At 39.7% G+C, this 27,354-nt stretch overlaps 5 protein-coding genes across 12 annotated transcripts; 4 read left to right on the top strand and 1 right to left on the bottom strand.

Annotated features, from left to right (window-relative positions):
• The first annotated feature begins 227 nt into the window (after positions 1 to 227).
• On the top strand, positions 228 to 9,103 carry LOC120015594 (DNA-directed RNA polymerase II subunit RPB1). Its single transcript, XM_038868079.1, has 15 exons — positions 228 to 506; positions 710 to 973; positions 1,875 to 2,174; positions 2,249 to 2,407; positions 2,586 to 2,747; positions 2,859 to 3,079; positions 3,165 to 3,306; positions 3,394 to 3,729; positions 3,829 to 4,115; positions 4,411 to 4,669; positions 4,754 to 7,860; positions 7,941 to 8,012; positions 8,151 to 8,204; positions 8,325 to 8,485; positions 8,787 to 9,103. Exons 1-14 carry the CDS (start codon positions 423 to 425, stop codon positions 8,443 to 8,445), a joined length of 5,568 nt encoding a protein of 1,855 aa, XP_038724007.1. The 5' UTR covers positions 228 to 422; the 3' UTR covers positions 8,446 to 8,485; positions 8,787 to 9,103.
• A 618-nt stretch (positions 9,104 to 9,721) lies between these two features.
• Positions 9,722 to 17,008, top strand: LOC120015080 (phospholipase D delta-like). The gene is made up of 10 exons (XM_038867300.1): positions 9,722 to 10,908; positions 11,133 to 11,249; positions 12,120 to 12,314; positions 12,706 to 13,005; positions 13,103 to 13,171; positions 13,305 to 13,452; positions 14,572 to 14,720; positions 15,868 to 16,020; positions 16,135 to 16,335; positions 16,488 to 17,008. Exons 1-10 carry the CDS (start codon positions 9,976 to 9,978, stop codon positions 16,782 to 16,784), a joined length of 2,562 nt encoding a protein of 853 aa, XP_038723228.1. The 5' UTR covers positions 9,722 to 9,975; the 3' UTR covers positions 16,785 to 17,008.
• A 97-nt stretch (positions 17,009 to 17,105) lies between these two features.
• Positions 17,106 to 19,155, bottom strand: LOC120015081 (E3 ubiquitin-protein ligase arih1l-like). Of its 3 annotated transcripts, XM_038867302.1 has the most exons (4): positions 19,073 to 19,132; positions 18,242 to 18,741; positions 17,495 to 18,133; positions 17,106 to 17,345 (listed from the first exon to the last, which is right to left on the bottom strand). In XM_038867302.1, the coding sequence occupies exons 2-4, from the start codon at positions 18,322 to 18,324 to the stop codon at positions 17,135 to 17,137; spliced, it is 933 nt and encodes a 310-aa protein (XP_038723230.1). In that variant the 5' UTR covers positions 18,325 to 18,741; positions 19,073 to 19,132; the 3' UTR covers positions 17,106 to 17,134. The 3 variants fall into 3 exon arrangements, with proteins under 3 accessions (XP_038723230.1, XP_038723229.1, XP_038723231.1); XM_038867301.1 differs by having other exon boundaries at positions 18,242 to 19,155; XM_038867303.1 differs by having other exon boundaries at positions 18,543 to 19,154.
• A 204-nt stretch (positions 19,156 to 19,359) lies between these two features.
• LOC120015257 (serine/arginine-rich splicing factor SR45a-like) lies at positions 19,360 to 22,057 on the top strand. Of its 2 annotated transcripts, none has more exons than XM_038867594.1 (8): positions 19,360 to 19,454; positions 19,558 to 19,577; positions 20,140 to 20,256; positions 20,393 to 20,416; positions 20,517 to 20,616; positions 20,755 to 20,904; positions 21,528 to 21,597; positions 21,682 to 22,057. In XM_038867594.1, the coding sequence occupies exons 1-8, from the start codon at positions 19,452 to 19,454 to the stop codon at positions 21,897 to 21,899; spliced, it is 702 nt and encodes a 233-aa protein (XP_038723522.1). In that variant the 5' UTR covers positions 19,360 to 19,451; the 3' UTR covers positions 21,900 to 22,057. The 2 variants fall into 2 exon arrangements, with proteins under 2 accessions (XP_038723522.1, XP_038723521.1); XM_038867593.1 differs by having other exon boundaries at positions 20,511 to 20,616.
• A 652-nt stretch (positions 22,058 to 22,709) lies between these two features.
• On the top strand, positions 22,710 to 26,344 carry LOC120015256 (bifunctional nuclease-like). Of its 5 annotated transcripts, none has more exons than XM_038867589.1 (11): positions 22,710 to 23,085; positions 23,561 to 23,767; positions 23,869 to 23,921; positions 24,001 to 24,057; positions 24,533 to 24,598; positions 24,687 to 24,758; positions 25,113 to 25,222; positions 25,309 to 25,400; positions 25,513 to 25,606; positions 25,722 to 25,783; positions 25,963 to 26,344. In XM_038867589.1, the coding sequence occupies exons 1-10, from the start codon at positions 22,806 to 22,808 to the stop codon at positions 25,780 to 25,782; spliced, it is 1,092 nt and encodes a 363-aa protein (XP_038723517.1). In that variant the 5' UTR covers positions 22,710 to 22,805; the 3' UTR covers position 25,783; positions 25,963 to 26,344. The 5 variants fall into 5 exon arrangements, with proteins under 5 accessions (XP_038723517.1, XP_038723516.1, XP_038723519.1 ...); XM_038867588.1 differs by having other exon boundaries at positions 25,875 to 26,344; XM_038867592.1 differs by lacking the exon at positions 22,710 to 23,085 and adding an exon at positions 23,112 to 23,336 and having other exon boundaries at positions 25,875 to 26,344.
• The last annotated feature ends 1,010 nt before the right edge of the window (positions 26,345 to 27,354 follow it).

Genomic DNA, 27,354 nt, shown 5'->3' with positions numbered 1-27,354 from the left:
GAGGCCCAGGAATGTGAAAGTCGACTTTTCAATTGGGCCCAAACGTTGTAGATTTCTTTTTTAAATTGGGCTCAAAAGAGGCCCCAATCCAACCTCATAAAACGAGGTCATATCCGTAAATTTATGATGGCGTAGTGCGCACCCAGTACATGATAAGTTAGCTCGATGGCCTAGGGCGGCCACCGTTTCTCTATAAATAACCCCTCAAGGTCTCGTTATTGGGTTATTGTAGCCTCTCCACAGAGAGATCTGAGAGAGCGAGAGAGAAGGGACGACCCGATCGCTTCCTTTCGAAATCTCGAGCGGGAGAACCAAAGAGAGGGAAAATAGAGAAATCGAAGCATAGAAAACAAAAACCCCAAAATCAATTTTCATAAACGTTTCTAATTTTCCACTTCAATTTTATAGTACTAGGGTTTGCAATGGATTTGCGATTTCCTTACTCTCCGGCGGAGGTTGCCAAAGTGCGCCGAGTCCAGTTCGGGATTCTCAGTCCCGATGAGATCGTAATTCTCTATGGCTTTTTTACTTCAATTTCTGTTTTGTTGCTGAGAAATCACAGCCAGTCGGTTGTAATGCAAGTTTTTCTCCCATCGTATGCTATATTACTGTGATTTCTTAGCAGCTGAACGGGAGTTCTGGTTATGGTTGATTGTAAGTAAGGTGAATATGTTTAGCTGAATATGTTTTGGTTTGGTTTGGTTTGCAGAGGCAAATGTCTGTGGTCCAGATTGAGCATGGTGAGACGACAGAGAGGGGCAAGCCAAAGCCTGGTGGATTAAGTGATCCTCGGCTGGGTACAATTGATAGAAAGATGAAGTGTGAGACTTGTATGGCGAACATGGCCGAGTGCCCGGGGCACTTTGGCCACCTTGAGCTTGCCAAGCCTATGTTTCATATTGGGTTTCTAAAGACTGTGCTTAGCATCATGAGATGTGTCTGCTTCAATTGCTCAAAAATTCTGGCAGACGAGGTACCTCAGGCCTCAAATGTGTCTTTACATATGGATGGATAGAGCTTTTAGGGCCGGGATATTGAAGTTGTAGGGGATGTGTTGTTAGCATTTGGGTTTTATGTTGTCTAAGTGTTTTTAACAACTTTTTCAAAAAATACGCCAGTGAATGCTGAATCATTTGGCATTGTTCCATAAATATGGGTAATCAAACACTCAAGAGGAAGCGTGTATTTTATTGAGACGAGTAAACAACTCAGGAGGTCTGTTTTAATTGAATGTTACGTCTGAAATGCAATTTAACCACTGTTTAGAAAACTGGGATTTAGCTGAAAGGAAATCACAAATCATTAAATGGGTCCATTATCAAAAAGAATCTTGAACTCTCTAGTCCATAGTGCAGAGATACTGATTATGTCAGTATGTTTGATAAATGGACATGAGATGAGATTTTTTTTTTAATGATGGCTTAGGCTTTTTGGAGGTTTCAAACCATTTTATAGATTTCAAGTCTTGCTGGTTTTCTGTTGTACATGTTCCATTTTGGTTTGCTATCTCTTTGCCTTGACCTAGACCTAGTGGTAAGTTGTTTCACCAGAATTTAGAGGTCCTTTTTCAATTCCTATGAACTGTGTTTTTGCTATGTAAGGCAAGGCTGTGTACATCTTACTATTTCCCTTCGCTACTCCTCCTGCTCCCCCTACAGTGGGATCTTTGTGCAATGCAGTTGTTTAGCTAGGGTCTGGTTCTCTGTCTATTAGTAAGGTTGCTTTTCTAGAAACTAGAGGTCTATGTTCAATTTCTGTAACCAGCTCCACGCTATGCGGTTAAAGCTACTGTACTCGTGCCCTTTTCTGGCCTTGTGTTTACTGTGAAAGCGTTGTGCATGGAAGTTGTTAACCTTTATCTCTTGGCCTTGCAGGAAGAACCCAAGTTCAAGCAAGCATTAAAAATAAAGAACCGCAAAAGCAGGCTTAAAAAGATTCTTGATGCCTGTAAGAACAAAACTAAATGTGATGGAGGTGATGAAATTGATGTCCAAGGTCAGGACACCGAAGAGCCAGTTAAAAAGAGCCGTGGTGGTTGCGGCGCTCAGCAGCCAAAGATAAGTATTGATGGCATGAAGATTATAGTGGAGTACAAGGCTCAAAGGAAGAAAAACGATGATCAGGAGCAGCTTCCTGAACCTGTGGAAAGAAAGCAAACGCTTACTGCAGAAAGAGTATTTCATTTCATAAACAGTCTCCTGTTATGATTATAATTTGCTGCATGGTGTTTATAGTTAATCGTGTGCAGGTTCTCAGTGTTCTAAAGAGGATAAGTGATGAGGACTGTGGATTATTGGGTTTAGACCCTAAGTATGCCCGTCCTGATTGGATGATTCTTCAAGTGCTTCCAATTCCTCCACCTCCTGTGAGGCCCTCTGTGATGATGGACACCTCGTCGAGGAGTGAGGCAAGTCTCTTTTGCAGTTGCTATCACATTTGTGCTCATTATCTTCTGTAATTGTTGCTATTAAGTTGTAGCAACTAGCAATGGTACCGATGATCAATATTTTTCCTCCCTCTCACCATATTTGCACTTAAGATTTTGTAGTTCAATTCTGATTTCTATTCTATCGTGCTTAATGCAGGATGATTTGACCCATCAGTTAGCCATGATTATTAGGCACAATGAAAATCTTCGTAGACAAGAGAGGAATGGGTCAGCTGCACATATCATATCTGAGTTTGCTCAGTTGTTGCAGTTCCATGTAGCCACCTATTTTGACAATGAGTTACCTGGACAGCCTAGGGTATGTCCTATAACCTACTCATTTACATATTAAAAAATATATGGTTAGGATATGGATATTATTGAATTTAAGGTACAACATTCATGATTTCTTTTCCTCTGCACTCTGCAGGCAACGCAGAGATCTGGTAGACCTATTAAGTCAATATGTAGCAGGCTTAAGGCAAAAGAAGGGCGGATTCGGGGTAACTTGATGGGGAAACGTGTGGATTTTTCTGCACGAACAGTTATTACACCAGATCCCACCATTAATATTGATGAACTGGGGGTACCATGGAGTATTGCCCTAAATCTCACGTATCCGGAAACTGTAACTCCATATAACATTGAAAGGTTATTATATTTCTCATCCGTGGATTCTATTTATTCTTTCAATTTTTTATTAATTTGTTGTAAGATGACTAATCCCTGGGAACAGATTAAAGGAGCTTGTTGAGTATGGGCCACATCCTCCGCCTGGCAAAACTGGTGCCAAGTATATCATTAGGGATGATGGGCAGAGGCTTGATCTACGTTACTTGAAGAAAAGCAGTGATCACCACTTAGAGCTTGGTTACAAGGTACTGTCTTGTGTTTGACAGGTTTTTGGGTTACTATTGGGTTTAAAAATTGTATTGATGACCTATGTCCTATAATTGTGGTTGCAGGTAGAGAGGCATTTGCAAGATGGGGACTTTGTCCTCTTTAATCGTCAGCCAAGTCTCCATAAGATGTCTATAATGGGTCACAGGATTAAGATTATGCCATATTCGACGTTCCGCCTTAACTTGTCTGTGACGTCACCATATAACGCTGATTTTGATGGCGATGAAATGAATATGCATGTTCCTCAGTCATTTGAAACCAGGGCAGAAGTTTTGGAGCTGATGATGGTACCTAAATGTATAGTATCCCCTCAAGCAAATCGGCCTGTAATGGGAATTGTGCAGGACACCCTTTTAGGATGTCGTAAAATCACAAAGAGAGATACCTTTATAGAAAAGGTGATTGGGAGATGATAATGAATTTTTTCCTCTGGTAAATTAGAGACTACTTTCTTTTAGTGGATAGTCTGAAGTCTAATCTGTTTTGGTTTTTTGTAGGATGTTTTCATGAACATCTTGATGTGGTGGGAAGATTTTGATGGGAAAATTCCTGCCCCTGCAGTTCTTAAGCCACGTCCACTTTGGACTGGCAAACAAGTTTTTAATCTGATTATACCGAAGCCAATTAATTTATTGAGAACTTCTGCCTGGCACTCAGAGTCAGAAACTGGGTTCATTACACCTGGGGATACTCAAGTACGGATTGAAAAAGGGGAGCTTCTTGCTGGAACTCTTTGCAAGAGGGCACTTGGTACTTCAACTGGAAGTCTTATACACGTTATTTGGTAAGCCTGCTTACCAAATGTTTAAAGAGTAGTATGTTTTCCGGCAATCTTTTTGCCTCATCATAATTATTGAGCACCTTTTTCTTGTCAAAAATCTCCGGAGTCATGTTCTTACTAATTTATAAGCATGTACGAGTTCAGAATGATGGAAAGTGACAATGTTGAGTTTATAGAATATAATTTCGTTGGTTTTGCAGACATTTTTGGATGATGAAAAGAAAATCAATTTTGTACCTATCAAGGATGTATTTTGGATTATTCCGCATTGTTTGATGCACTATGCTTATGAATGTAGGGAAGAGGTTGGTCCTGATGCAGCTCGCAAATTTTTGGGACATACACAGTGGCTTGTTAATTATTGGCTTCTGCAGAATGGTTTTAGTATAGGGATCGGAGATACAATTGCTGATGCTGCAACGATGGAGAAAATCAATGAAACCATATCAAAAGCCAAAAATGATGTGAAAGAACTAATCAAACATGCTCAAAATAAGGATTTGGAACCTGAACCTGGTCGAACCATGATGGAATCATTTGAAAACAAAGTGAATCAGGTATATATGTCTAACTGCTGTACTTCCATTATCTGTTGATTGGGTTGCGTATTGATGTGTACTAATATGCTTCCTGTCTTCTAGGTGTTGAATAGAGCTCGTGACGACGCTGGAAGTAGTGCACAGAAGAGTTTATCCGAGAGCAACAATCTGAAGGCTATGGTCACTGCAGGATCCAAGGGAAGTTTCATTAACATATCGCAGATGACTGCTTGTGTGGGACAGCAGAATGTTGAGGGTAAGCGAATCCCTTATGGATTCATAGATCGGACATTACCACATTTCACCAAAGATGATTATGGGCCAGAAAGTCGTGGTTTTGTTGAGAACTCATACCTACGTGGATTGACTCCGCAAGAGTTTTTTTTCCACGCCATGGGTGGTAGAGAAGGTCTAATAGACACTGCTGTTAAAACTTCTGAAACTGGTTATATCCAGCGGCGACTAGTGAAAGCTATGGAGGATATTATGGTCAAGTATGATGGGACTGTGAGGAACTCGTTGGGGGATGTTATTCAATTTCTATACGGAGAAGATGGTATGGATTCCGTTTGGATAGAGTCGCAGAAGTTGGATTCCTTAAAAATGAAGAAATCAGATTTTGATAGGGTCTTCAGATACGAGATAGATGATCCCAGCTGGAGTCCAAATTACATGTTGCCAGAACATGTTACAGATTTGCAAGATATTAAAGAACTTCGTGATGTGTTTAATGCTGAAGTTCAAAAACTTGAAGGAGATAGGTACCAACTCGGAACAGAGATAGCAACCACAGGTGACAATACTTGGCCAATGCCTGTTAACCTCAAGAGGCTTATCTGGAATGCACAGAAGACTTTCAAGGTTGACTTCCGAAGGCCCTCTGATTTGCACCCAGTGGAAGTTGTAGATGCTGTTGATAAACTTCAAGAGAGGTTGAAGGTTGTTCCTGGGGATGATCGGTTGAGTATGGAGGCTCAGAAAAATGCGACCCTTTTCTTCAATATTCTGCTTCGGAGCACATTGGCTAGTAAAAGAGTGTTGCAGGAGTACAGGCTTACTCGTGAAGCATTTGAGTGGGTTATTGGTGAGATAGAGTCACGATTTTTACAATCCTTGGTAGCTCCTGGGGAAATGATAGGTTGTGTTGCTGCACAATCTATTGGGGAACCTGCTACTCAGATGACTCTCAACACCTTTCACTATGCTGGTGTGAGTGCAAAAAATGTAACTCTTGGTGTTCCCAGGTTGAGGGAGATCATTAATGTTGCCAAGAAGATCAAAACACCTTCTCTGTCTGTTTACCTCACACCCGATGTTAGTAGAACGAAGGAGAGGGCCAAGAATGTACAATGTGCTTTGGAATACACCACTCTTCGAAGTGTCACCCAAGCTACAGAAGTTTGGTATGACCCAGATCCCATGACCACAATAATTGAAGAGGATAGTGATTTTGTCAGGTCTTACTATGAAATGCCGGATGAAGAAGTAGCACCTGAAAAGATCTCTCCTTGGTTACTTCGTATAGAGTTGAACCGTGAAATGATGGTAGATAAGAAGTTAAGCATGGCTGATATTGCTGAGAAGATCAACCTTGAATTTGATGATGACTTGACGTGTATTTTCAATGACGATAATGCTGAAAAACTGATCCTTCGCATCCGCATCATGAATGATGAAGCCCCTAAGGGAGAGCTGGAAGGTGATGAATCGGCAGAAGATGATGTTTTCCTCAAGAAAATTGAGAGTAACATGCTGACAGAAATGGCTCTTAGAGGCATCCCAGATATTAACAAGGTGTTCATTAAGCATGGGAAAGTAAGCAAGTTCGATGAGAATGAAGGTTTTAAAACAAGTGAGGAATGGATGCTGGATACAGAAGGCGTTAACCTCTTGGCTGTTATGTGTAATGAGAATGTCGATGCAAGGAGGACAACGAGTAATCACTTGATTGAAATCATTGAAGTATTGGGGATTGAGGCAGTTCGTCGGTCCTTGTTGGATGAACTGAGGGTCGTTATATCTTTTGATGGATCTTATGTGAATTACAGGCATCTGGCTATCCTATGTGATACTATGACCTATCGTGGCCACTTGATGGCTATTACCCGTCATGGTATCAATCGGAATGATACTGGGCCCATGATGAGGTGCTCCTTTGAAGAAACCGTGGACATTCTTCTTGATGCTGCTGTGTATGCCGAAACTGATTATTTGAGGGGGGTTACAGAAAATATAATGTTAGGTCAGCTTGCGCCAATTGGCACGGGAGACTGCTCACTTTATCTCAATGATGAAATGCTGAAGAATGCCATTGAACTTCAGCTACCAAGCTATATGGATGGCCTGGATTTTGGCATGACACCTGCCCGTTCTCCCATCTCGGGAACCCCTTATCATGATGGTATGATGTCTCCAAATTACGCGCTGAGCCCGAATCTCCGTCTATCGCCCATTTCAGATGCTCAGTTTTCACCTTATGTTGGTGGAATGGCATTTTCCCCTACTTCTTCTCCGGGCTACAGCCCCTCATCACCGGGATACAGTCCCTCATCACCGGGATACAGCCCCACCTCTCCCGGGTACAGCCCCACCTCTCCTGGGTACAGCCCCACATCGCCTGGCTACAGCCCAACTTCACCTACATACAGCCCTAGTTCTCCTGGTTATAGCCCGACGAGTCCTGCCTATTCTCCTACAAGTCCATCCTACTCTCCTTCGTCACCCAGCTACAGCCCCACGTCTCCCAGTTACAGCCCGACATCTCCCAGTTACAGCCCCACATCTCCAAGTTACAGCCCCACGTCTCCTAGCTACAGTCCAACTTCACCTAGTTATAGCCCCACATCTCCGGTTTATAGCCCCACCTCCCCGGCATACAGCCCCACCTCACCAGCATATAGTCCAACCTCGCCTTCCTACAGCCCGACGTCGCCTTCCTACAGCCCGACATCGCCTTCCTACAGCCCGACGTCGCCGTCCTACAGCCCGACGTCGCCTTCTTATAGCCCTACTTCACCAGCTTATAGTCCCACTTCACCTGGTTACAGTCCAACCTCGCCAAGTTACAGCCCTACCTCACCTAGTTACAGCCCTACGTCACCGAGCTACAATCCCCAGTCAGCAAAATATAGCCCCTCGCTTGCATATTCACCAAGCAGTCCAAGATTGTCACCATCCAGTCCTTACAGTCCTACTTCTCCAAATTACAGGTGGAATTTCTCACCATATATGCTCGAGTCTCTCATATTTCTTTGTCATTTATGGTTGAACCTTGTATTTTCTGTTGCAGCCCAACTTCACCATCAATTTCTCCTACATCTCCATCGTATTCTCCTTCAGGTCCAACCTACAGTCCCAGCAGGTAACGCTTCTTGTCACTTTTTAGGCCACACCTCGTACTTTTTGAGTAAAACACTTTTTATGGTTGATTTAGTTGGTGCACCTTTTGAGTAAAACACTTTTACATTATCTTTTTTTTTTTTTAAATTTATTTTGCCAGTCCATATAATTCTGGAGTGAACCCGGACTACAGCCCAAGCTCACCACAGTACAGGTAAGCTGATGCTATGTTGCACTTTTATGTGATATAAATTATTATCTTGAATAACTGATTCATCAGTTGGGTTCTGCTAGTTTCTTTCAAAGTTCTGATACTGTTTACTATTTCATGCAGTCCAAGTGCTGGGTATTCACCAAGTGCACCTGGGTATTCGCCATCCTCTACCAGTCAGTATACACCTCAAACGAGCAAGAAGGACGAAAGGAATGATAAGGATGATATGAGTACTCCTTGAGACATTGGAACTGTAAAAGAGCCTTGTGAGAAAGCAAAAGGTTTTGAACTTGCACCTGAATGTTGACAATGCTAGCTGTTGCTTCTTTTTTTTTTTTTTTCCTTCTGTAGAGCAGCCCTTTTTTTATTATAGATTATGGATTGTTCATTCAAGAACCAAACGGAGTGGGTAGAGGTAAAATGAAAATATAAGATATCTATATAACTGACCTTTGGAGCATTGTAGTTTTGATTGAGGTGTGGAATTCCCACATCTGCTGCTAGTAATTTATCTTCCTTATTTGTTTGTTGATGAATGTGAAGCTGATTTTTTTCTTTTGGTTTGTGATGTTCATTTTGCAGTGTTACCAAAAACAGAGGAGCCATGGAGCTTGTAACCTGAAATGTGGTCAAGGCATTGCAAGTCACCAGTAGTAGCTTTGTTATTTTGTTGATACTAAACTAGTCTGTTGATGTGCTGCTACTAGCTAGAATGTTGCGGGCTATGTTTATAAACATCGGACATTGAAGTTGATTGTACTTGGATGTGTTGTTGATGAACAAGTACAATTTTTGTTTTTGGTTGATATATTTTTTTCTTACTACATAATTGATATGATAATGCAATTTGACTCCCTACTTATGGGTTTATAAATTTATGAGTCAGCGTGTGGATTATAGTTGTAAGCTTTTCTACTCTGTATTTTCTTTATTGTATGTTTGTTATTAGAGCTTAATGCGGTAGAATGAATATTCGGCCGAGTTAAGTTATATGTTGAAATTTTGGTTTATACTTGGAAACAAAACCCTTAGGGCTATGTAATTCTGTAATGGATACTCATTGTGGTTTATTATTCCAAACAAAGAAAGAGGGTGTATTAATAGTTCTAATTTTTGGGGCAGCCGTCATAGTCACTATGGTGGTCATTGAGTAAAGAAGAAAAATTATAAGAATAGGTAATTAGGTATGCATGCAATACGCCATGAATGAATGAACCATGGTGGCCCTGGCCCATATTTGGAATTATTGCCACATCAAATACAGCATGAGCATGAGCATGTAGGATTCGGATGTTTTAGTTCAAAACCAATACCCGCGTGTTAACAAATGATTCATCAACTGTCGATCGTGCTGCTGCCTGCCTGCCTGCCTTCAAAATCTTTCTTATCTTTTAATTAATCATAAAACAGTTGAAATCCCAAATATCTAATTAAACAAACCTCTCATGAATATTATTAATCTCATCCCCCCACACACAGAAATAAAAAAACGGAGGTCCCCCGTGGCGTTACTTACTTACAGATCAAGCCAACCCATTCAACAAAAAAAAAAATAAAACACTTGCTCTCTATTCTTTACTTTCCTTGTTATACTCTTCTGTAACTGTTCACTTTCCTCTCCAAACTCCAAATTCCTTTCCTTCCGCCAACTGCAACTACTTTCTTTCTTTCTGTTCCTTTAATTCCCTCCTCATCTGACCTTCTTCACCCGTCTTATTCTTTCCACAGTAGTTAGTTTCTTCCGCTCTGTGCTGCAGAAACTACTGCCACAATGGAGAACGCCACGGACGAGAAGCAGCTCACTTGCCTTCATGGTGATCTAGACTTGCACATTCTCGAGGCGCGTGGGTTACCCAACATGGATCTCGTTACACGGCGCCTTCGCCGCTGCTTCGCTGTCTGTGCGCCGCCGAGCTCCACATCTGACGCAGAGGACCAAGGAAGAGAACGGGGAGTCAAGGACCACCGGAAGAATATCATCACCAGTGATCCTTACGTCACCGTCTGCGTCCCTCAGGCTACCGTCGCTCGTACTCGTGTAATTAAGAACGCTCGATGCCCTAGATGGGACGAACACTTCCTAATTCCTTTGGCTCACCCTGTGGTTAACCTCGAGTTCCATGTCAAGGACGACGACGTGTTCGGCGCCGAATTGATGGGAATGGTTAAATTACCCGCCCAAAAGATCGCCACCGGTGAGCCCATTGCCGGATGGTTCCCAATTATTGCTCCTTCCGGCAAGCCGCCAAAGCCGGACTCGGCGCTCCATATCGAGATGACGTTTGTCCCATTCGAGAAGAATCCCCTGTATCGCCACGGCATTGCCGGAGATCCTGCCCACCAAGGTGTGAGAAACACTTACTTCCCGCTGAGGAAAGGGAGTAGCCTTAGACTCTACCAAGATGCACACGTGCTTGACGGCATGCTTCCTGAGATTGAATTGGATGGTGGAAAGTCTTATAAACAAGACAACTGTTGGGAAGATATTTGTTATGCCATATCGGAGGCGCATCATTTGGTGTATATTGTGGGCTGGTCAGTTTTCTACAAGATCAAGTTGGTCAGAGAGCCAACCCGGCCATTGCCGCGAGGTGGGGATTTGACTCTTGGTGAGTTGTTGAAGTACAAAAGTGAGGAAGGGGTGAGGGTTCTGCTGTTGATTTGGGATGATAAGACCTCCCACGACAAGTTCGGCATTAAAACGGTGGGAATTCAACTTGAATAGCGATTTTTTATATGAATTTTGTATTTGAGATGCTTCAGCTGACCGTTAGTCATTTTAAATATGATTTCATAGCTGATAAGTGATGATTAGCAGTCTAGCATATTTTGGACTGTTTATTGTAATTCTCCTTTCGTAGAAGCCATTTATGACCACTAGTGGAAATGTTTCCACAATTTGGTTACTTAAGGTGCTTATGAATGCAGGCAGGAGTAATGCAGACTCATGACGAAGAAACACGGAAGTTTTTCAAGCGTTCGTCTGTGACTTGTGTGCTGGCACCTCGATATGCCAGTAGTAAGCTTGGTTTTTTGAAGCAGCAGGCAAGATTTGTCTCACTTGTCATTGATGTCTTATAAGCAGTTAATTTGTGGTTTTTTTTTATTGATGTTTGCTTGCTCTGGGCAGATAATTGGTATCAAGTTTGTTGTGGATTCAGTATCTGATGCTAGGTTGATTCTGCTACATTTTGAGCTTAACAATTGGTGAATTTTCTAGAATGTTGCCTAGTGGCAAGAGATGTGTGCATGTCAATCTCTGTTTTCCTGGCACCTAGCTATTGTGTTGTTTTGCATACTTATTTCTAGCGTGAATAAACATATAGCAATTTGTCTCTATCCTTCTATTCCCAATCCTTTATTAGTTGAGTGTCAACCTACCAGCATTGATAGGATCTTTTATCAGTCATTGACTCATTTCACATGTTGTAAACCTGTATGGTTTTTTTCTTAGTGTATCCCTCTCATTTCCATCTTTGATAATCCTGAGTAGGTTGGATTTGAATCCAAAGGCAACATGTTAATTTTTTGATGCAGTGTGCAAAATATCTTACTGGTGGTGTTGTTTCCCTTCATACTGCAAATAAGTTCCAGATGACTTTTGTGACAAACTGTCCTCCTAAATATTCCTACTAGGGACGAATGCACTGTGACTCTGTGAGTGTTAATAACATTTGATGATGGCCTGATATTGGACCCTTTTTGTTCATCTCATTTCCCATCTTTTCAGTCTAGTTACAACATAATGTCTTTGATCCTGTACTCACGATTGCAGCTTTGGTATCTTATTATGGATGATATCTGATTTTCTATCCTTTTGATTGCCTGAGAAATTGTTCTCTGAGTTTTGACCATCATTGCTTTGTTTTTAAGCTGAAAAACATACTGAATTTTATTTTGTGTTGCTGTATCCAGGTCGTTGGCACCATGTTTACACACCACCAAAAATGTGTACTTGTGGACACACAAGCACATGGTAACGATAGAAAGATCACTGCTTTCTTAGGAGGTCTTGATCTTTGTGATGGTCGATATGATACACCGGAGCATCGACTATTCCATGACCTTGACAGTGTATTTAAGGATGACTTACACCAACCCACATTTCCTGTAAGTAATTTCTCAATGAAAACAGTTCATGTTACCTTTTACTGACTCTCATAAAGTGTCTTATACATTTTAATATGATTTACTCTGAACTTGGTTATAGACTTATTAATCAACTCAAAAGCTTGTGTATCTTTGCATATGATGTCAAACACGGCAGCTTCTGCGACCATAATATCAGTATATCACAAGATTGTTCTTTGTTGTTAACAATTTTGCATCTCTTATTCATAGTTTTGACTTTTGAGCGGCACAATGCTGTTGTATAGTTCTCACTAGTTGCTTTGACATTTTCCGTGGCCAAAATTCTCCCATCTGTTACAACATTCCTTGCTTCTGAGTTTCTTCTTCCCTTGCCCCACATTTCTGCATCCTTTTCCTTTTGGATGATTAGGCTGCGAAAGGACCAAGGCAACCATGGCATGACTTGCACTGCAGAATAGATGGACCTGCTGTATATGATGTTCTTATAAACTTTGAGCAGCGTTGGAGGAAAGCAACAAAGTGGACTGAGCTTGGACTACGATTCAAAAGGGTCTCTCACTGGCATGACGATGCCTTAATAAAGATTGAACGCATCTCATGGATCTTGAGTCCTGCTTTGGCGGTGAAGAATGGTGTTACAGTAATTCCTGAGGATGATCCTATATTATGGGTTTCTAGTGAAGAGAATCCAGAAAATTGGCATGTTCAGGTTGTGAAATGCAGTCTGATTTTAAGTGAAATCTCTTAATTTTATTTTCACATTCTGTTCTCATAAAATATTGCTTCAAGTGTTTCCTGTGTTGCAGATTTTTCGATCTATTGACTCAGGATCATTGAAAGGATTTCCAAAAAATGTAGATGTGGCCAGGGCCCAGGTCTATACACTGACAACTTTGTCTACTGTCTTGCATTTTCTTCTGATCGCTTACAGTGCGTTCACTTAAAAGTGTCACTGCCTCTTTGGTACACTATTAAAATTCCCAGTTTCACTCTGTTTTTTATTTGCAGAACCTTATCTGTTCAAAAAGTCAAGTTATAGATAAAAGCATTCAAACGGCATACATCCAGGCAATCAGATCTGCCCAGCATTTTATATATATTGAGAATCAATATTTTATTGGATCATCATATGCATGGCCATCATACAAAAATGCAGGTTGTTATCACAGTGATATGTTTCATCAATGTAATTGTTCTCTGTTTGTACAAAGTTATTTCCTCTGGGGAAGTTTCATATGTTATTATGCAAAATAATGGCTCAATATATAGAATTTGATGTATAAATTGCACTTGACATAGTTGGGTTCTTGCAAGTGATGACTAGGAACTAGCATCTGTTACTTAATCTGACAAGATGACACTATTCCTAATATATCTGCATCGGTCTTAAATGTTATGATACTATATATATATATATATATATATATATATATATATATATATATATATATATATATATATATATATATGTAAAAAAATTTCAGGAATTGCTTCCCTTAGTTGATCATTGAACTTGTTGCTGCACTTTTATCATTCTCTACAAAGCTATTTTTGCATGTCCCCAGCCCCGTTCCCTGTGGGAGCCTTGTGCACAAGAGTTGTTTACCTTTTTTTATCGTCATCATCATCATTAGAGTTCTTGATCACAGAAGTTTTAGGGTCTACATGAGTCTATGAGAAAATCAATGAAAATTCACTACTTGAATTCTTTTCCGCCATTCATTTCTATCTAGGATCATGCTCTCAACAACTCCTATTGAATTCATATCCTTCCATACTATTTCAAGCCATGCCTTTTTAGGTTTGTCTCTTCACTTCTTACTCTCATAAATAAATTCTATCGATTTTTCTCATTGCCGCACTGCTATTCTCTGATATAATTTTTGCATCATATGAAAACAATTTTTCATCTTATAGCACTGTAATTGCTGTATTTTTCTGCAGTTTGTCGATGTTACATTAGTTTTACAAGGCAGAGCTGATTATCTAATGCCTTTGAGAAGATCTACTGGATAGTAGCTTTTGTCTTTGCCTTGTTAGTAGTGTTGTGCTGTTTTATCTCTATTGGAGAGCATTGGCAAGGGCTATTTTGTTTACAACTTATTCGTTTGTTAATGTGGTATTTGTAACCTTCGTTTTTCTTTTTATCCATCTTTTTAGATTTCTCATCTTTGATTGGTTAATTGAAATACCTTTTGAACCATAAAGCACAACTATATGTCTTTCATTTTCATTCTTTATTTTCTGAAATTACTTGTTTCAATGGTATGAACAGGAGCTGATAATCTAATTCCTATGGAGTTGGCATTGAAGATTGCAAGCAAGATCAGATCTAATGAGAGATTTGCAGTGTATGTTATTGTGCCTATGTGGCCTGAGGGTGATCCAAAATTCAACACAATGCAGGAAATTCTCTATTGGCAGGTAAGTTGGTCTACAATATGAAAACTGTATGCACTTGAAATATATCTAGATTTATGAGATTAGATGGTGATGGTGCACGTAAAGACAGAGATGAGACAACACACTTGCAAACAAACCAAGCCTAAGCTCCTGTTGATTCCCACGCAGAGAATAACCAGTAGCTAGGGGTTCTATACCTTGCGGCCCAATAGGCACAAGTTGATAGACAGTTTAGAGAGAACTCTCTAGTTTTATTTCAATCAATAATAATTCAATCAAAACGGAAGTGGCACTCTTATATAGATGCCTTACAAACAAATCAAACCCTAACATAAATTCGTGCAGGAATAGGAAACAAGTTAAGCAAATAAGTAGGAAACGAAATAGGAAACAATTGCAAGTCTAACTAAATAACTTATCAATCAACGGTATCCTTTGCGCTTGTCGTAACCAGCAAGGAATGCAAGGGCTATGCATGCTGCATCAGATGATCTTTGTAATAAAACCTTAAAGACCCAATTCACAAATATTCACGTAGTGCCATCTCACTGCGAAAGCATTACTGTCATGTTCTTGTTTACCATTGTTTATTGATAGTTATCGCATCAGTTAAATGTAATCTCATTGGTTGGTCCGTGGAGTTGGCATGATTTATCTCTAAAGTTAAAGGGTATTTATTTTTCACAATATTTTGGAGGAGTCTTTGCGGGAAAAGAGCCTTTGAGCGCTTCTGTTAAAAATATTCAAGAGGATGGGTATTTTGTTCATTGTAGTTAGCAAGAATGGGACTTGGATTTGAAATCTTCTCGTGTTACTGAAGTAGTTGATTTATACGTCTATCTATTAAGGCAGACATGTGTCTCAGTGGTAGAGTTGCGGGGACGCAACCTAGAGGTTACATGTTTAATTTTTGGAAACAGTCGCTCAACATATAATGTGAGGATAAGATTTGTGTACATATTGCATGTCCCGACTCCGCTCACTACGGGAATCTTGTGTACAAAAGTTGTTTACATTTTATAAGTATCTTGGCACAGCCGCACAGGCAAACATGTGGCCTAGTGGTAGAGTTGCAGTGATGCAAAATAGTTATTGCAATAATAATCCCCAATCTTTTTGTTTTTCTTGTGAGAAAAAGCACACTAACTTGTATGTTTAACTTTTGCAGTCACAGACAATGCAAATGATGTATGATGTTGTAGCACGGGAACTGAAATCCATGCAACTTTCGGATTCACATCCTCAGGATTACCTCAATTTCTATTGCGTCGGTAAACGGGAAGAAATTCCGAAGGAAATGTCAACAAACAATGGGGAGACGGTAAAACTGAAGGGAACCTTCTTTTTTTTTTTTTTTTTTTTGGTGATGTGTAAAAGTTTTTTGTTTTGTTCAGCCTGAGGCATTTAGAGTTGATTGTATTCAAAATTTTCTCAGGTCTCTGATTCTTTCAAGTCCCAACGCTTCATGATTTATGTTCATGCCAAAGGAATGGTAGTTGATGATGAATATCTAATTGTTGGATCTGCCAATATTAATCAAAGATCCATGGCTGGCACAAAAGATACAGAGATAGCTATGGGTGCATATCAACCCCATCACACATGGTCTGAGAGGAAGAGACATCCACGTGGTCAGGTTAGTTTTACGTACTTCCCTGTCTAGCTTACCTCATAACTGCCAATACAATATTTTACATTACTTAACTAGTCACTTGTTTTCTATCTTTAGAGTATTGCCATGAAGGGCCAACTAATTGGCAGTCTTACGATGATCCGTTTGATTTGCAGATCTATGGGTTTAGGATGTCACTTTGGTCAGAGCATCTTGGTTCAGTAGATGAATGCTTCATAGAACCAGAGAGTTTGAAATGCGTGAAGACAGTAAATGAGATTGCTGAAGAAAACTGGAAGAGGTATGCGGATCCGAATTTCAGCTTATTGCAGGGACACCTTCTCAAGTATCCTATACGGGTTGATGCCGATGGGAAGGTTGGCCCTTTGCCTGGATATGAGGAATTCCCAGATGTTGGTGGCAAAGTGCTTGGAGGTCATTCTGTTTCACTTCCTGATGTCTTAACTACGTAAGATTTTCCATTTTCGAGTATCATTTCATGTGAAGTAAAATATGAAAGTGAGAAGATGCTTATGAGCCTTTTAGAATATCAGATTATTATTCTTTCTACTATTCTTTTCAATTCATTGATTGAATGGGTGTGGGTCTTTGTAAAATTGTGTTGGACTGTATGTGTCAGTGTGCAAGCAAAGCAATGTGAATAATAAGAAGGCTGGGATGTGAATATTTGCTGATATGAATGATACATTTGCATTCTGTCGTCTCTTTTTGGCCTGCAATGCCATGCCAAAGGATACTTGAGATGAGAATTCGGCGGCAGATAATAATGCAGATTTGAAATTCGAGATCAACTTGGGCACCACTAAGAGTGAACACATCCTAAAATGGTCGGAAGGCATGTGTCATTTGAGGAAGTACAGATCACACACAGCAAAGCAGAAGCAGTGGCAACGATCATACAAATCAGAAATCCCCCATCCATCAGCATATCAGTGTCAAAGAAATGCGACTGCCAGCACCGGTGAGAGATGGAGAGCCTTCTCCCACAAAGGTAGCAAAAAAGCGTCCCGCATCTACATCCATCCAAAACCCATTTCAACAATTCAAGCAAGATAATTATTTCGTGCTGGGAAAAGAAACCTTGTTATCTGAAAGAAAAATTAGACTCTTTTTTTGAGGAAAATAGATTCAGAGAAAGAAACAGAGAGAGAGAGAGACAAACCTGCAAACAATATGAGGACAACCATGATTACGCTCCACGCAATGATGACACCTTCTCCATTTCATCCTCTTCATGAGCTTAGCAAACAGAATATCATGATCATCCCCATCTCTACTCTCTTTGCATCTTAAAATTTTATCCATGCCATGCAGTCTTGCACCGGAAGCAAAAGAGTTTCTTACACTTTGCCTCCACAAACACTCATTCACAACCAACTCCAAGCAATTCCTGTTAGGGCAGTAGCTCCTCTCAGAGCTTAAAACAGCTGAGTCGCAGAGAAAATCACACCAACACACCAGGTGAGATTGTAGGCCTGCATGAGATCGCGGATCCAGAATGCAGGAACAGTTCAGTCCAGGGCAGTATATGTTCCCACCCGAAGTAGTGTTTTCTTGGAGCTTCATTTCTATGTATTTGGCTATGCAGCCCTGGCAAAAAGGGTGTGTGCAGTCCTTTTTGTTCTTGAATTTCTTGCTCATAGCCACCGGTTCTATGCAGATCTCGCATGTGAAGAAGCTTGAGATGTCTTCTTCAATTTCTGTTTCTCTGGGATGCTTACCTGGGTTTTCTCTTTGGTTTTCAGCTGAGTTAATTGCCATGATGAAATGCGCTTTCAGGAGTAGATTTCCATCAAACAATCTGCAAAAAAATCAAAATAAAGTTGAATCAATGGTAGAGTTGTAGGGGTACAACCTAAAGGTCACAAGTCCTACGCCCTGACTGTCACTACACACGGGGATTATTTACCTTTTCTTTGCAGTATAGTTGTTATATCTGATGCTATATGACCTAGGAAGAAATAATGAGTGGGTTTGGTTATACAAACACATGGAGTCCTAGCACATATGTTTCTCTACACTACACTACACTGAGTTATTGTAAACAAGAAAGATAAAAACGGAACACAGAAGAAAGTAGAAAACTTTGCATAAAACCAATCAAGAATAGTTTTAGTAGATTGCCAAGTATGAGGAATCAGCTCGTGACTATTTCTGTCCCACTTCAAAACGGAACCCAGAAGAAAAATGAGAACTTTACAAAAACCCACCCAGAAAATATACTTGTAGCAATAGCCAAGTATGAGGAATCGCCGAATGACTTCAACAGCCTTATTTCAGTCCCACGGAACCCAGAAGAAAAATCAATACTTTACATAAAACCCCCCAAGAAAAATAGGATTAGTAAATAGCCAAGTATGACTTCCCCTTTCCCAGCCTTATTTCAGACCCACTTCTTCCACAACCAATCTGCAAAACACAACAACGCAATCAAATAAAAAGTTTAGTTGACAGAGTGAGAGAAAAAATAAATACAGAGGCATTGTATACTCTCAAATTCCATAACTTGAATCAACCATAGCTGCAAGGTTGATAATACTGTTTCGATACGATATTATTCAATGTATTGCGTGGGAGAAGATATTAGGGAATAGAGCCAAACTAAAGCCTAAAGACAAAAGAAACCTAAATTTAATAAAGGAAATATAAGCAGAACCAAAATCAATATAAACTAGGAAACCTAAATTAACATAAACTAAACAATTAAATAATAACAATAATAATAATATATGATAACAACCCAAAAGAAAAGAACTTCCGGGTCTGGGAATGCCAGTGGAGCTCAGTAGTTCACTCTTCCTCTTGAAAGAATATGGGAGAAGGATGGAGTATTTAGCACTATAGAGTATTAGACGCAGTGAACAAGTGGCCTACGGAATCATCGTGGGCCAATAAGGAAAGAAGCGTCAGAATTTCAAAACTGACTCTAAATGCTTTTATGAGCCCACTAAACGGGCCCTTATTTTAGATATAGACTGTCAATCTAAGGCCCAAATAAGAGCCCAACCAGGAATGTGGCCTATTTAATTGAGCCTCTCAGGCTCAAATGGGTTCCTTTTAGTTCGACTGTTCGCGAGGCTCTTCTTCCGATTCTAGGGTTCCTTTCGTCTTGTGTTGCAATGGCAAGTCATCTACGCTCTTTACGATCGTTTGCTTTGGGTTATTTTTAATTGCTTTATTCTTTCTTCGAAAGATCGAATGTAATCGTGTTTGAATTTTGTGCAGGCCGATTCTCCTCGCAAAAGGTAAGCGATCTATACACTAAATTTGATCGTTGTTTGGCTTTCATGTAATCTTTTTTTTTTTTTGTATTCAACGTTGTTACTCTGCCATATGATCCAGGATGGTGTTGATTGGTAGATGAGATTGTCTATAGTTAGGGTTTTGACTATTTTGGATGATCTTTCTGTTATGTGAAAAAGCTTTATAAGAATTCGGTTCCATGATTCGTTTTATATGAATTTGTGTTGATGTGTATTAAAAAACTTTGGTGATGTTTCGTATACCTATGATTGTGGCCGTGGGTATTGTGGTTTTCTGCTTGGGGGTTTATGGGAAGGGACATGAGGTTGTATTCAATGAACTTGTAATCAATTTCTTAAGGGGGCTCTGCTGTGTTTTTTTGTTGGATATGTGTTTTAGTCAGTTTTTTGTTCTATGGAGATCTGGAAAATGTAATAGAGGGTCTGGCTTGTTTGGAAGCAAAGATTCTTTGTTTAGAAAATTCTTGTTTAACTGCTGCTTAATCATTATCCATCTGCCTAGATATCTCCTTTCAGTTGATATTCCTTTCCGCGGTTCTACCAGGTATTCACGGTCTCCTTCCCCTTGGAGAGAACAATCAAGGTCCAGATCTAGGTCTAGGTCCAAATCCAGATCAGTGCCAAGGCCAAGGGCTAGATCCCGATCCCAAAGCCGTGGCAGGTTGGTTGGAACATTGTTTCCATTTTCATTCGTTGTGCATCATCTGAGACGTGACATTTCTATTTTTCACCAATATCTGACATCAATACCTGCTCTTATGGCCTTTTATTTTGATGGCGGTGTATTTATGGTCCAGATCAAGGTCCAGAAGCCATGGCAGGTTAGTTGAGCGTTTTATTTGGGTCCCTTAGATGATATTGCAACTATAGCTACTATTATTTTATGAAACCTTTTTTGTCCTTGCTTGCTGTAAGACCCAGGACTGAAGTTGTGAATCCTGGAAATACACTCTATGTAACTGGTCTATCTACAAGGGTTACGGAGAGGGAACTTGAAGAACATTTCTCCAAGGAGGGAAAGGTTTTTGTCTTCTTCCTTGCCTTTCTGGTTGTTAGGGGAGGTTTATGGCTGAAACTTGATGTTAACTACTGATTGTGAATGATGACTAATACATGCTTTAGATACTTCAAAAAAACTAATAAATCTTTTATGTTTCAGGTTGCTTCATGTTTTCTTGTTGTTGAGCCCCGGACACGCATCTCTCGTGGTTTTGCTTTTATCACTATGGACAATGTTGATGATGCCAACCGCTGTGTTAAATATCTGAACCAGTCTGTCTTAGAGGGTCGATACATAACTGTGGAGAAGGTAACTTGGTTTTATCGTTGTTCATATATATTAATCAGTTTAGTTGGTTTCCTTTCATTTTAACTTGCAGGTTTTCTGGTTATATTCAGAACAAATTGCGTCAGCCGTGTTGGCGGCAATCAAAGATAATCAGTTCATCCGTGTCAACTTTAGTGAAACAGCTTGATCAATGGCCAGCTTAAACAGCTTTTCAAATGCTTGTGATCAACTAAACATAGCAACTATATTGCCCAACAACTATACAACCTCAGCATTCACTTTCAACTCTCTCAACTAATCAACGGACATTACCATCAACTTTCTAATCAGGCTTTATGGTATTCCATACCTGGCATCATTTAATGGACGCTAGTCGTGTGTGCCTGATGTTGTTTTTCTTCTCCTTTTTTAAATTTTTTATTGATTTTTTAGTAAATATTCCCCTTACAATTATCTTTTTGAATGCTAAACTTGCTAAAGTTGTGTGATGGTATGGCCTTTCTTCCTTTTATTTTTCAATTCATTTGTTGTAATACCTGAGTGTTATGTTTGATTGCAAAGAAGTTTGTGTAAGCACCTAAAATGTTTTGTATATCATTTTTTTTTTCTGTAAATTTGAAAATTGAGGTTTATTTACTTTTCAGTCGCGTAGGAAACGAGCTAGAACTCCTACACCGGGACATTATCTTGGGTTGAAAAGCAATAGGGATTATGGTAAGTTGAAATGGTTAACTTGTCATTTATCCTGTCAATTTGTATTTTATGCTGATTTATAGTTTCTTATTAATGAATTTGGAGGTGGTCGTGGTGGCGATCGTGGAGGTGGTGATCGTGGAAGATATCGTGGCCGTGATGACTATTATAGATCTCCGAGGCGCTCACCGTATCGAGGTGGTCGTGATTATTCTCCGAGGCACTCTCCCTATGCTGGGAGATCAAGGAGGGAAAGGTCAAGGTCGCTTCCTTACTCCCCTTATGGTAGCCCAGACAGAAGGTATTCTCGTGGCGGTAGGTGAGCAGTAGTTATTTTCCTGTTCCTACATTAGGGAAAGCCAAACGCCGGTGAAATTCACCCATGGTGGTGTAACAATCTTCAGTTTTTGTTGTTTGGGGGTTTACTACTATATATCATTGTTTCACGACGTTTCTTATGCAGTGCTCTTGTTCTTTGTCGGACGTTTTCCATTGGAGTAGATTGATATATCGTGCTGTGTGTATTGTCTGTGGCATGTATTTGGGTTGAAAATTCTACCTTGCGCTTGCGTAAATGATATTTATTACTGAAGCCATCAACTGTTGTTTTAATCTAGTATGCCACACCTGTGATGTTTGGTTCTGCGTCTTATCACTGGATATACCCTGCTAAATCAACTGGGCTGAGCTGTTCTGTTTGCGTGAAGACATTTCCACGGCAGTGGATATTAAAACTAAAGGGTTGTGTCTGTATTTATATCCTAATGAAGTGAATTGCGTAATTGAACGCCAAATGTAAACAGAAGAGCAACCTAGAAACAAATACTTGACGACTTACTTTTTGAATCTTCATAATTGAACCCCACCGTTTTTACGCATATTCTAATTGGCGGGACCACTTGCGTCTGGGTATTTTCAGTAACAAACGAAACAGAGAACAGAGAAGCCCCAAATAATAAGCCCATACTTGATGGGCTAATAGGCCCATTAGAAAATCATTTAGAGTAACATAATAGGTATTTTCAGTAACAAACGAAACAGAGAACAGAGAAGCCCCAAATAATAAGCCCATACTTGATGGGCTAATAGGCCCATTAGAAAATCATTTAGAGTAACATAATAATGAAAAACGAGTTGCTCTTGCCTCGTCGTTTATTGGATTCATTCAACTACCTCTGTTTCCTCTTCGTTGTTGGTCCAGCAGGCTCAGCTCTCTCTCTCTCTCTCATATGATAATGCTTGCAGCTCAGCTATGTCTACGTACAGTTTCGGGTTTCAGAGCCTTCTCGGATCAAGCGTATTTGACCCCTTGCGTGAAGGACTCGTTCACAGCTTCTTCTTCATCATTTCGGTTGTCCTTTCGATTCGGGTGGAAGGCGACGCCGTTTCGAGGAGGCCCTAGGTTGGTCCTCATCTCCTGCAAGTCCTCTTATCCTGGAAGCTTCTTCGGTGCCCGATCTGGTAATGGCGATGATTACGAATATCTAGAAGCCTCCATCCTCCTTCCAGGTCCTCCCTCTATACTTTTTTGTATGACTAGATTTCTTTTATTTTGTCGGTTCGTTTTCATTAGTTCACAATTGTTGCTTTCACTGCAACGTTAGAATTAATTTTTCTCAATAAAGCACGCATTTTGATGGTCGTTCTGTGATTATTTGACTAACGAAAAGGTTCTTTTGGATTGGATAATCTGCAATTACGGATTGGAAAATCCGTAACATGCGAGTTGCTTTCAATGGATGGTAGATGGCCACACAGACGTAAGTTGTATAGGAGATTGCTACTTATCTTTGTAATCTCATTGGGTGTAGACTGTTTGTGCAGATATATTAATGGCTTTTGCCGATTTTCTGGTGTTTTCATCATTAATGTAGTTAGTAGTGGGATTTCTTGGGACGTATATTGAGAGAATGATTGTGAATGTTTTTATACTTTTTATTGTTCATCAGTCTGATTTGAGTGAATAAGACTTTCACTGGTGCAGAAAGCATTTCACACTATCGCATGCAGAAGCATGGATTGGGGGAGCAGTTTAAACGGCCGCCTTATCGTAAATTGTCTTTTTCTATTGTCCAAGCAAAGGAACCGAGAGTCAGTGCAATAGAAGAAGATTTTCTTCGACGATTTCAGAGTCCCACAATCTTTCTTAAAATTTCTTGTGATGGAGATTTTTTGCTTCCAATTAGTGTAGGTATACCAAAATATTCTCTAGCATCATCAATTTGTCATTGTCCATATGCTTATGTCTAGGGTGATCAGCATCTAATGAATGCTATATGTTTGCTACTGCAGGGGAATTTGCTATTCAAAAACTTATAGATAATTTAGAGGAGAATGCTAATGGGGTAATTTCTATGAAATTAGTAATAATTTACTATAGCTTCACTTTATATTTATTCTCTTAAATATACTTTTCTGTTGCAGGAGTGTCCAGATCAATTCGAGCTTGTGCATGACGTATCAGAAAGACTTGGATGTGATGTAAGGAGCTGATTTTCTCAAGCCGTTGACATATTTTGAACTAGCATTTCTTTTGTCTCCCTTCCTCGCTTTATCTAGGATACTCAGAAAACAGTTTCCATTAAAATGGGAATACAAGATTGGATATATCAAAATGATACAGTAAATGTAAGAAAGATGATAGTTTGACTTAGAATTTCAACATTCTCTAGGTATAATTGAGCTTCTCAACATTCTCTGTGAGATAATAAATTCGTTAAAGAGAAACTGAATGACCTCCTAGGTGAATGGTGATTGGCCTATACTTTGGGTAACTTCAACTTGAGTACTTCGTTCATGCTAATCTCACATCATGTTGTTAGCTGGGATTGCAACTCAATGTGTTAAGACTTACTTCTCATAAGAAATGTTAAAACATAGCGATATTCAGTTTAACTGATTTATTCAACCTCTTCAACCCCACCATTTTCTGGGGGGTTTGTTTCCTTCATTTCAGGTGAAAGAGGTGAGAATCACTGAGCGAGTGGTAAATACTTACTTTGCAAGGATATATTTTGGCAAGGTGGTTTATCAATTGAATAGCTTTACTATTTTAGAGAAGTTTTGAGAATTTTTTTGCTTATGTTAAACCAGTTTTATGATATATGCAGTCGGAGGGAAATGAAATTCTAAGCGTTGATGCACGACCTTCAGATGCCATGATTGTGGCAAACCGATGCAAGGTATCTATCTGCACATCATTGTTGCGGAATGCTTACTTAATTTATGTTTTGTATGTCCATTACTCTGTTTGAATTTTGTTTTGTTTCTTATGTTTTGGACTATTTTATTATGATTCTTAGGGACCAACTTAACAATCAAGCTGTATTTAGGTTGCTCAATAAAAATTTTCGGTGTCCAGAATTATTATAAGTTTAACTTGAACGTACTACCCTTGCATGATTAGTTTAATTGTTTCAAATCTTTGTTTTAATCAAAGCATTAGTCAAACCTTACACAAATATAAGTATTTACCTTAAATTTGTTGGTGAATGCTGCTGTAAATTTCATTTGAAGTTGAAACTCTTTTCATGCAGGCACCAATATATGTAAGTAAACAGATTGTGTTCACTGATGCTATAAGACTCGTCCATGGGGTTAGCAGAGTGCGTGATAGAAAGCCTACTTATGATGTATCTCTTGACAGGTATGTTCTGTGCTTAACTTTTCAACCTTTGCTATAACACTTATCCCTTTTGTTGCAAGTCTGAGCATTAATTGTACCATGTCCAGTGCCATTGATGGTCCTGATTCGGTAGCTGAAGAACTCAGTCTTCTTATGAATATGAATTTAGCTGCCAAAGAGGAAAGATACAAGGATGCAGGTAGTATTAATAGAACAGAATTAATTCATCATTCTCATACAGATTTATCTTACAAATGGCCATCTACTTTTCACATATTTTAGAACTTTTGATAATAGGGATTGTTCTACAGATGGGTTTATTGACAATATCCGTGGTACTTTAAATCTCTGGTGCTCCCATTCTTGTTACAATCTCCTTGAGGCCATTTGTTTCTCCTCCCCTTTGTAATTTTCGGCGCATCTTCTTGGTGCCTATTCTATAGAATTCTTTTCCATTAAAAAAAATGTTTGTATTTATTTGAATTATTTATCAGTGATTTCTGGTTTGTGCAATGTGCAGCCATGTTGAGGGACAAACTAATGAAGCTTCGCTACAATACATGAATAATAACCAAGTTTAAGGTATATCCAATTTTTAATGCTCCTCTGTTCATGGGTCATATGACATGTGCCTTACATAACTCTCCTTTTATCTCAATGAACTTTCTTCAAGACTTGTTTGCCTAGAGAAGAAGATCATCCACAGTGTTTGCATTCTGGCTGCCTTTTCAGTCTGTCTGTTCATCTCATCTTTTTGGCAGATGAATATTTGTCAGAGAACAGATATCGCCATATGGGCGCCCTTTGGCATAGCTTTCCATTGGGCATATCCGAGTTAGAGGAACAACATGAGGAATCTGTGCTTGAAGGAATTGGAATTTGTGGTATGTACATGTTTTTTTTTTTTTTTCACTCAATCTTAAATTAGATTTACATCATATAGACCAGCTCTCTGCCTCGCTCTATCTGGCATACATCATATGTAAAGAAGGTATGAATGTTAAGAACGAATGAATTATGTTCCTGTTCATTCTGATGTAAAGCACTTTGTTCTTTGTAAGAATTTGGTTGAAGTAAGAAAACTTGTGTATGTAACGGTCAAATTTGTGAAAAGAAAGTTGCCCCCTTGCTGCTTTTTCCTGATGCATGTAGCAGTTAAGTGGCCTTATGCATGACAAGAAATAAGCCCCTTGTAACTCCTGAATACATGGGGATTAATTAATTGGTGCTGTTAATTGAGTCCTGGAAGCATTTGCCTAAAACAATAATTGATTGAAGATCAAATATGAGTTACTCCCATATACCTGAAATGTTAAAACCCCCTTTAAAACCTAAGCCTAGCACAAGAAATGGAAATGACAATAGAAAGAATTGCAGAGCAAATGAACAATAAATTCTGTATATTTCATCAAGATTAAAGCCAAATGAGATAGAAGGATGTTTTTATTCTAAATCTCGTAACACCTAAAACAAGAGTACACGTGGCAATGTTAATTGGGTTCATAACAACTACAATCACTATGAACTTTATCATGTAATTCACTACAAACCTAATTCGAAACTTTTCCTTCAATCTTTAAGTCGATTGTTAATGAGGGTTTTTGTTCGCCCTGCCATCAACGCTTCCGTGCCTCGAACCCTTGACCTCAATGGTGTGGGGAAGAGATGGGGGAGTAGTAGTGTCTCCCCCCACACCATCGAGGTCAAGGGTTCGAGGCACGGAGGTGTTGATGGCAGGGCGAACAAAACCCCCCCCCCCACACCATCGAGGTCAAGGGTTCGAGGCACGGAGGTGTTGATGGCAAGGCAAACAAAAACTCCCATCATGTAATTCACTACAAACCTAATTCGAAATTTTTCCTTCAATCTTTAAGTCGATTGTTGATGAGGGTTTTTGTTCACCCTGCCATCAACACCTCCGTGCCTCGAACCCTTGACCTCGATGGTGTGGGGGAGAGATGAGGGAGTGGTAGTGTCTTTTGGGGAGGAGGGCTTTTGTTCACCTTGTATCCTATAATTCCTCATAGAGGTTGGACCTCGGCGTCTCGAACCCTTGACCTCGATGGTATGGGGGAGAGACACTACCATTACACCAACTCTCCCCAAAATTGTATTTGACATTGATATCAAAAGCTGCTTCTTCTGCACAGTTT

The sequence above is a fragment of the Tripterygium wilfordii genome, chromosome 14 (assembly GCF_013401445.1).
Source record: "Tripterygium wilfordii isolate XIE 37 chromosome 14, ASM1340144v1, whole genome shotgun sequence".
Taxonomy (NCBI): domain Eukaryota; kingdom Viridiplantae; phylum Streptophyta; class Magnoliopsida; order Celastrales; family Celastraceae; genus Tripterygium; species Tripterygium wilfordii.
Note: the sequence above shows the minus strand (reverse complement) of the source record. Positions and strands in the feature narration are given on the sequence as shown.

Excerpts from the sequence above, each read along its gene's own strand:
- LOC120015594 (XM_038868079.1), top strand. The coding sequence starts at position 423 with ATGGATTTGCGATTTCCTTACTCTCCGGCGGAGGTTGCCAAAGTGCGC. Across the intron at positions 3,080-3,164 it reads ACTCCATATAACATTGAAAG|ATTAAAGGAGCTTGTTGAGT; the intron begins GTTATTATATTT and ends CCCTGGGAACAG. Across the intron at positions 8,013-8,150 it reads CCAACCTACAGTCCCAGCAG|TCCATATAATTCTGGAGTGA; the intron begins GTAACGCTTCTT and ends TTATTTTGCCAG.
- LOC120015257 (XM_038867593.1), top strand. Across the intron at positions 19,578-20,139 it reads GCCGATTCTCCTCGCAAAAG|GTATTCACGGTCTCCTTCCC; the intron begins GTAAGCGATCTA and ends CGGTTCTACCAG. Across the intron at positions 20,617-20,754 it reads ATTTCTCCAAGGAGGGAAAG|GTTGCTTCATGTTTTCTTGT; the intron begins GTTTTTGTCTTC and ends TTTATGTTTCAG.
- LOC120015080 (XM_038867300.1), top strand. The coding sequence starts at position 9,976 with ATGGAGAACGCCACGGACGAGAAGCAGCTCACTTGCCTTCATGGTGAT. Across the intron at positions 11,250-12,119 it reads TTGGTTTTTTGAAGCAGCAG|GTCGTTGGCACCATGTTTAC; the intron begins GCAAGATTTGTC and ends TGCTGTATCCAG. Across the intron at positions 16,336-16,487 it reads AGAGACATCCACGTGGTCAG|ATCTATGGGTTTAGGATGTC; the intron begins GTTAGTTTTACG and ends TTTGATTTGCAG.
- LOC120015256 (XM_038867589.1), top strand. The coding sequence starts at position 22,806 with ATGATAATGCTTGCAGCTCAGCTATGTCTACGTACAGTTTCGGGTTTC. Across the intron at positions 23,768-23,868 it reads TTTGCTTCCAATTAGTGTAG|GGGAATTTGCTATTCAAAAA; the intron begins GTATACCAAAAT and ends TTGCTACTGCAG. Across the intron at positions 24,759-25,112 it reads TTGTGGCAAACCGATGCAAG|GCACCAATATATGTAAGTAA; the intron begins GTATCTATCTGC and ends CTTTTCATGCAG.
- LOC120015081 (XM_038867301.1), bottom strand. The coding sequence starts at position 18,324 with ATGTGTTTGTATAACCAAACCCACTCATTATTTCTTCCTAGGTCATAT. Across the intron at positions 18,134-18,241 it reads AACTATACTGCAAAGAAAAG|ATTGTTTGATGGAAATCTAC; the intron begins GTAAATAATCCC and ends ATTTTTTTGCAG. Across the intron at positions 17,346-17,494 it reads TGTCCTCATATTGTTTGCAG|ATGCGGGACGCTTTTTTGCT; the intron begins GTTTGTCTCTCT and ends GGATGGATGTAG.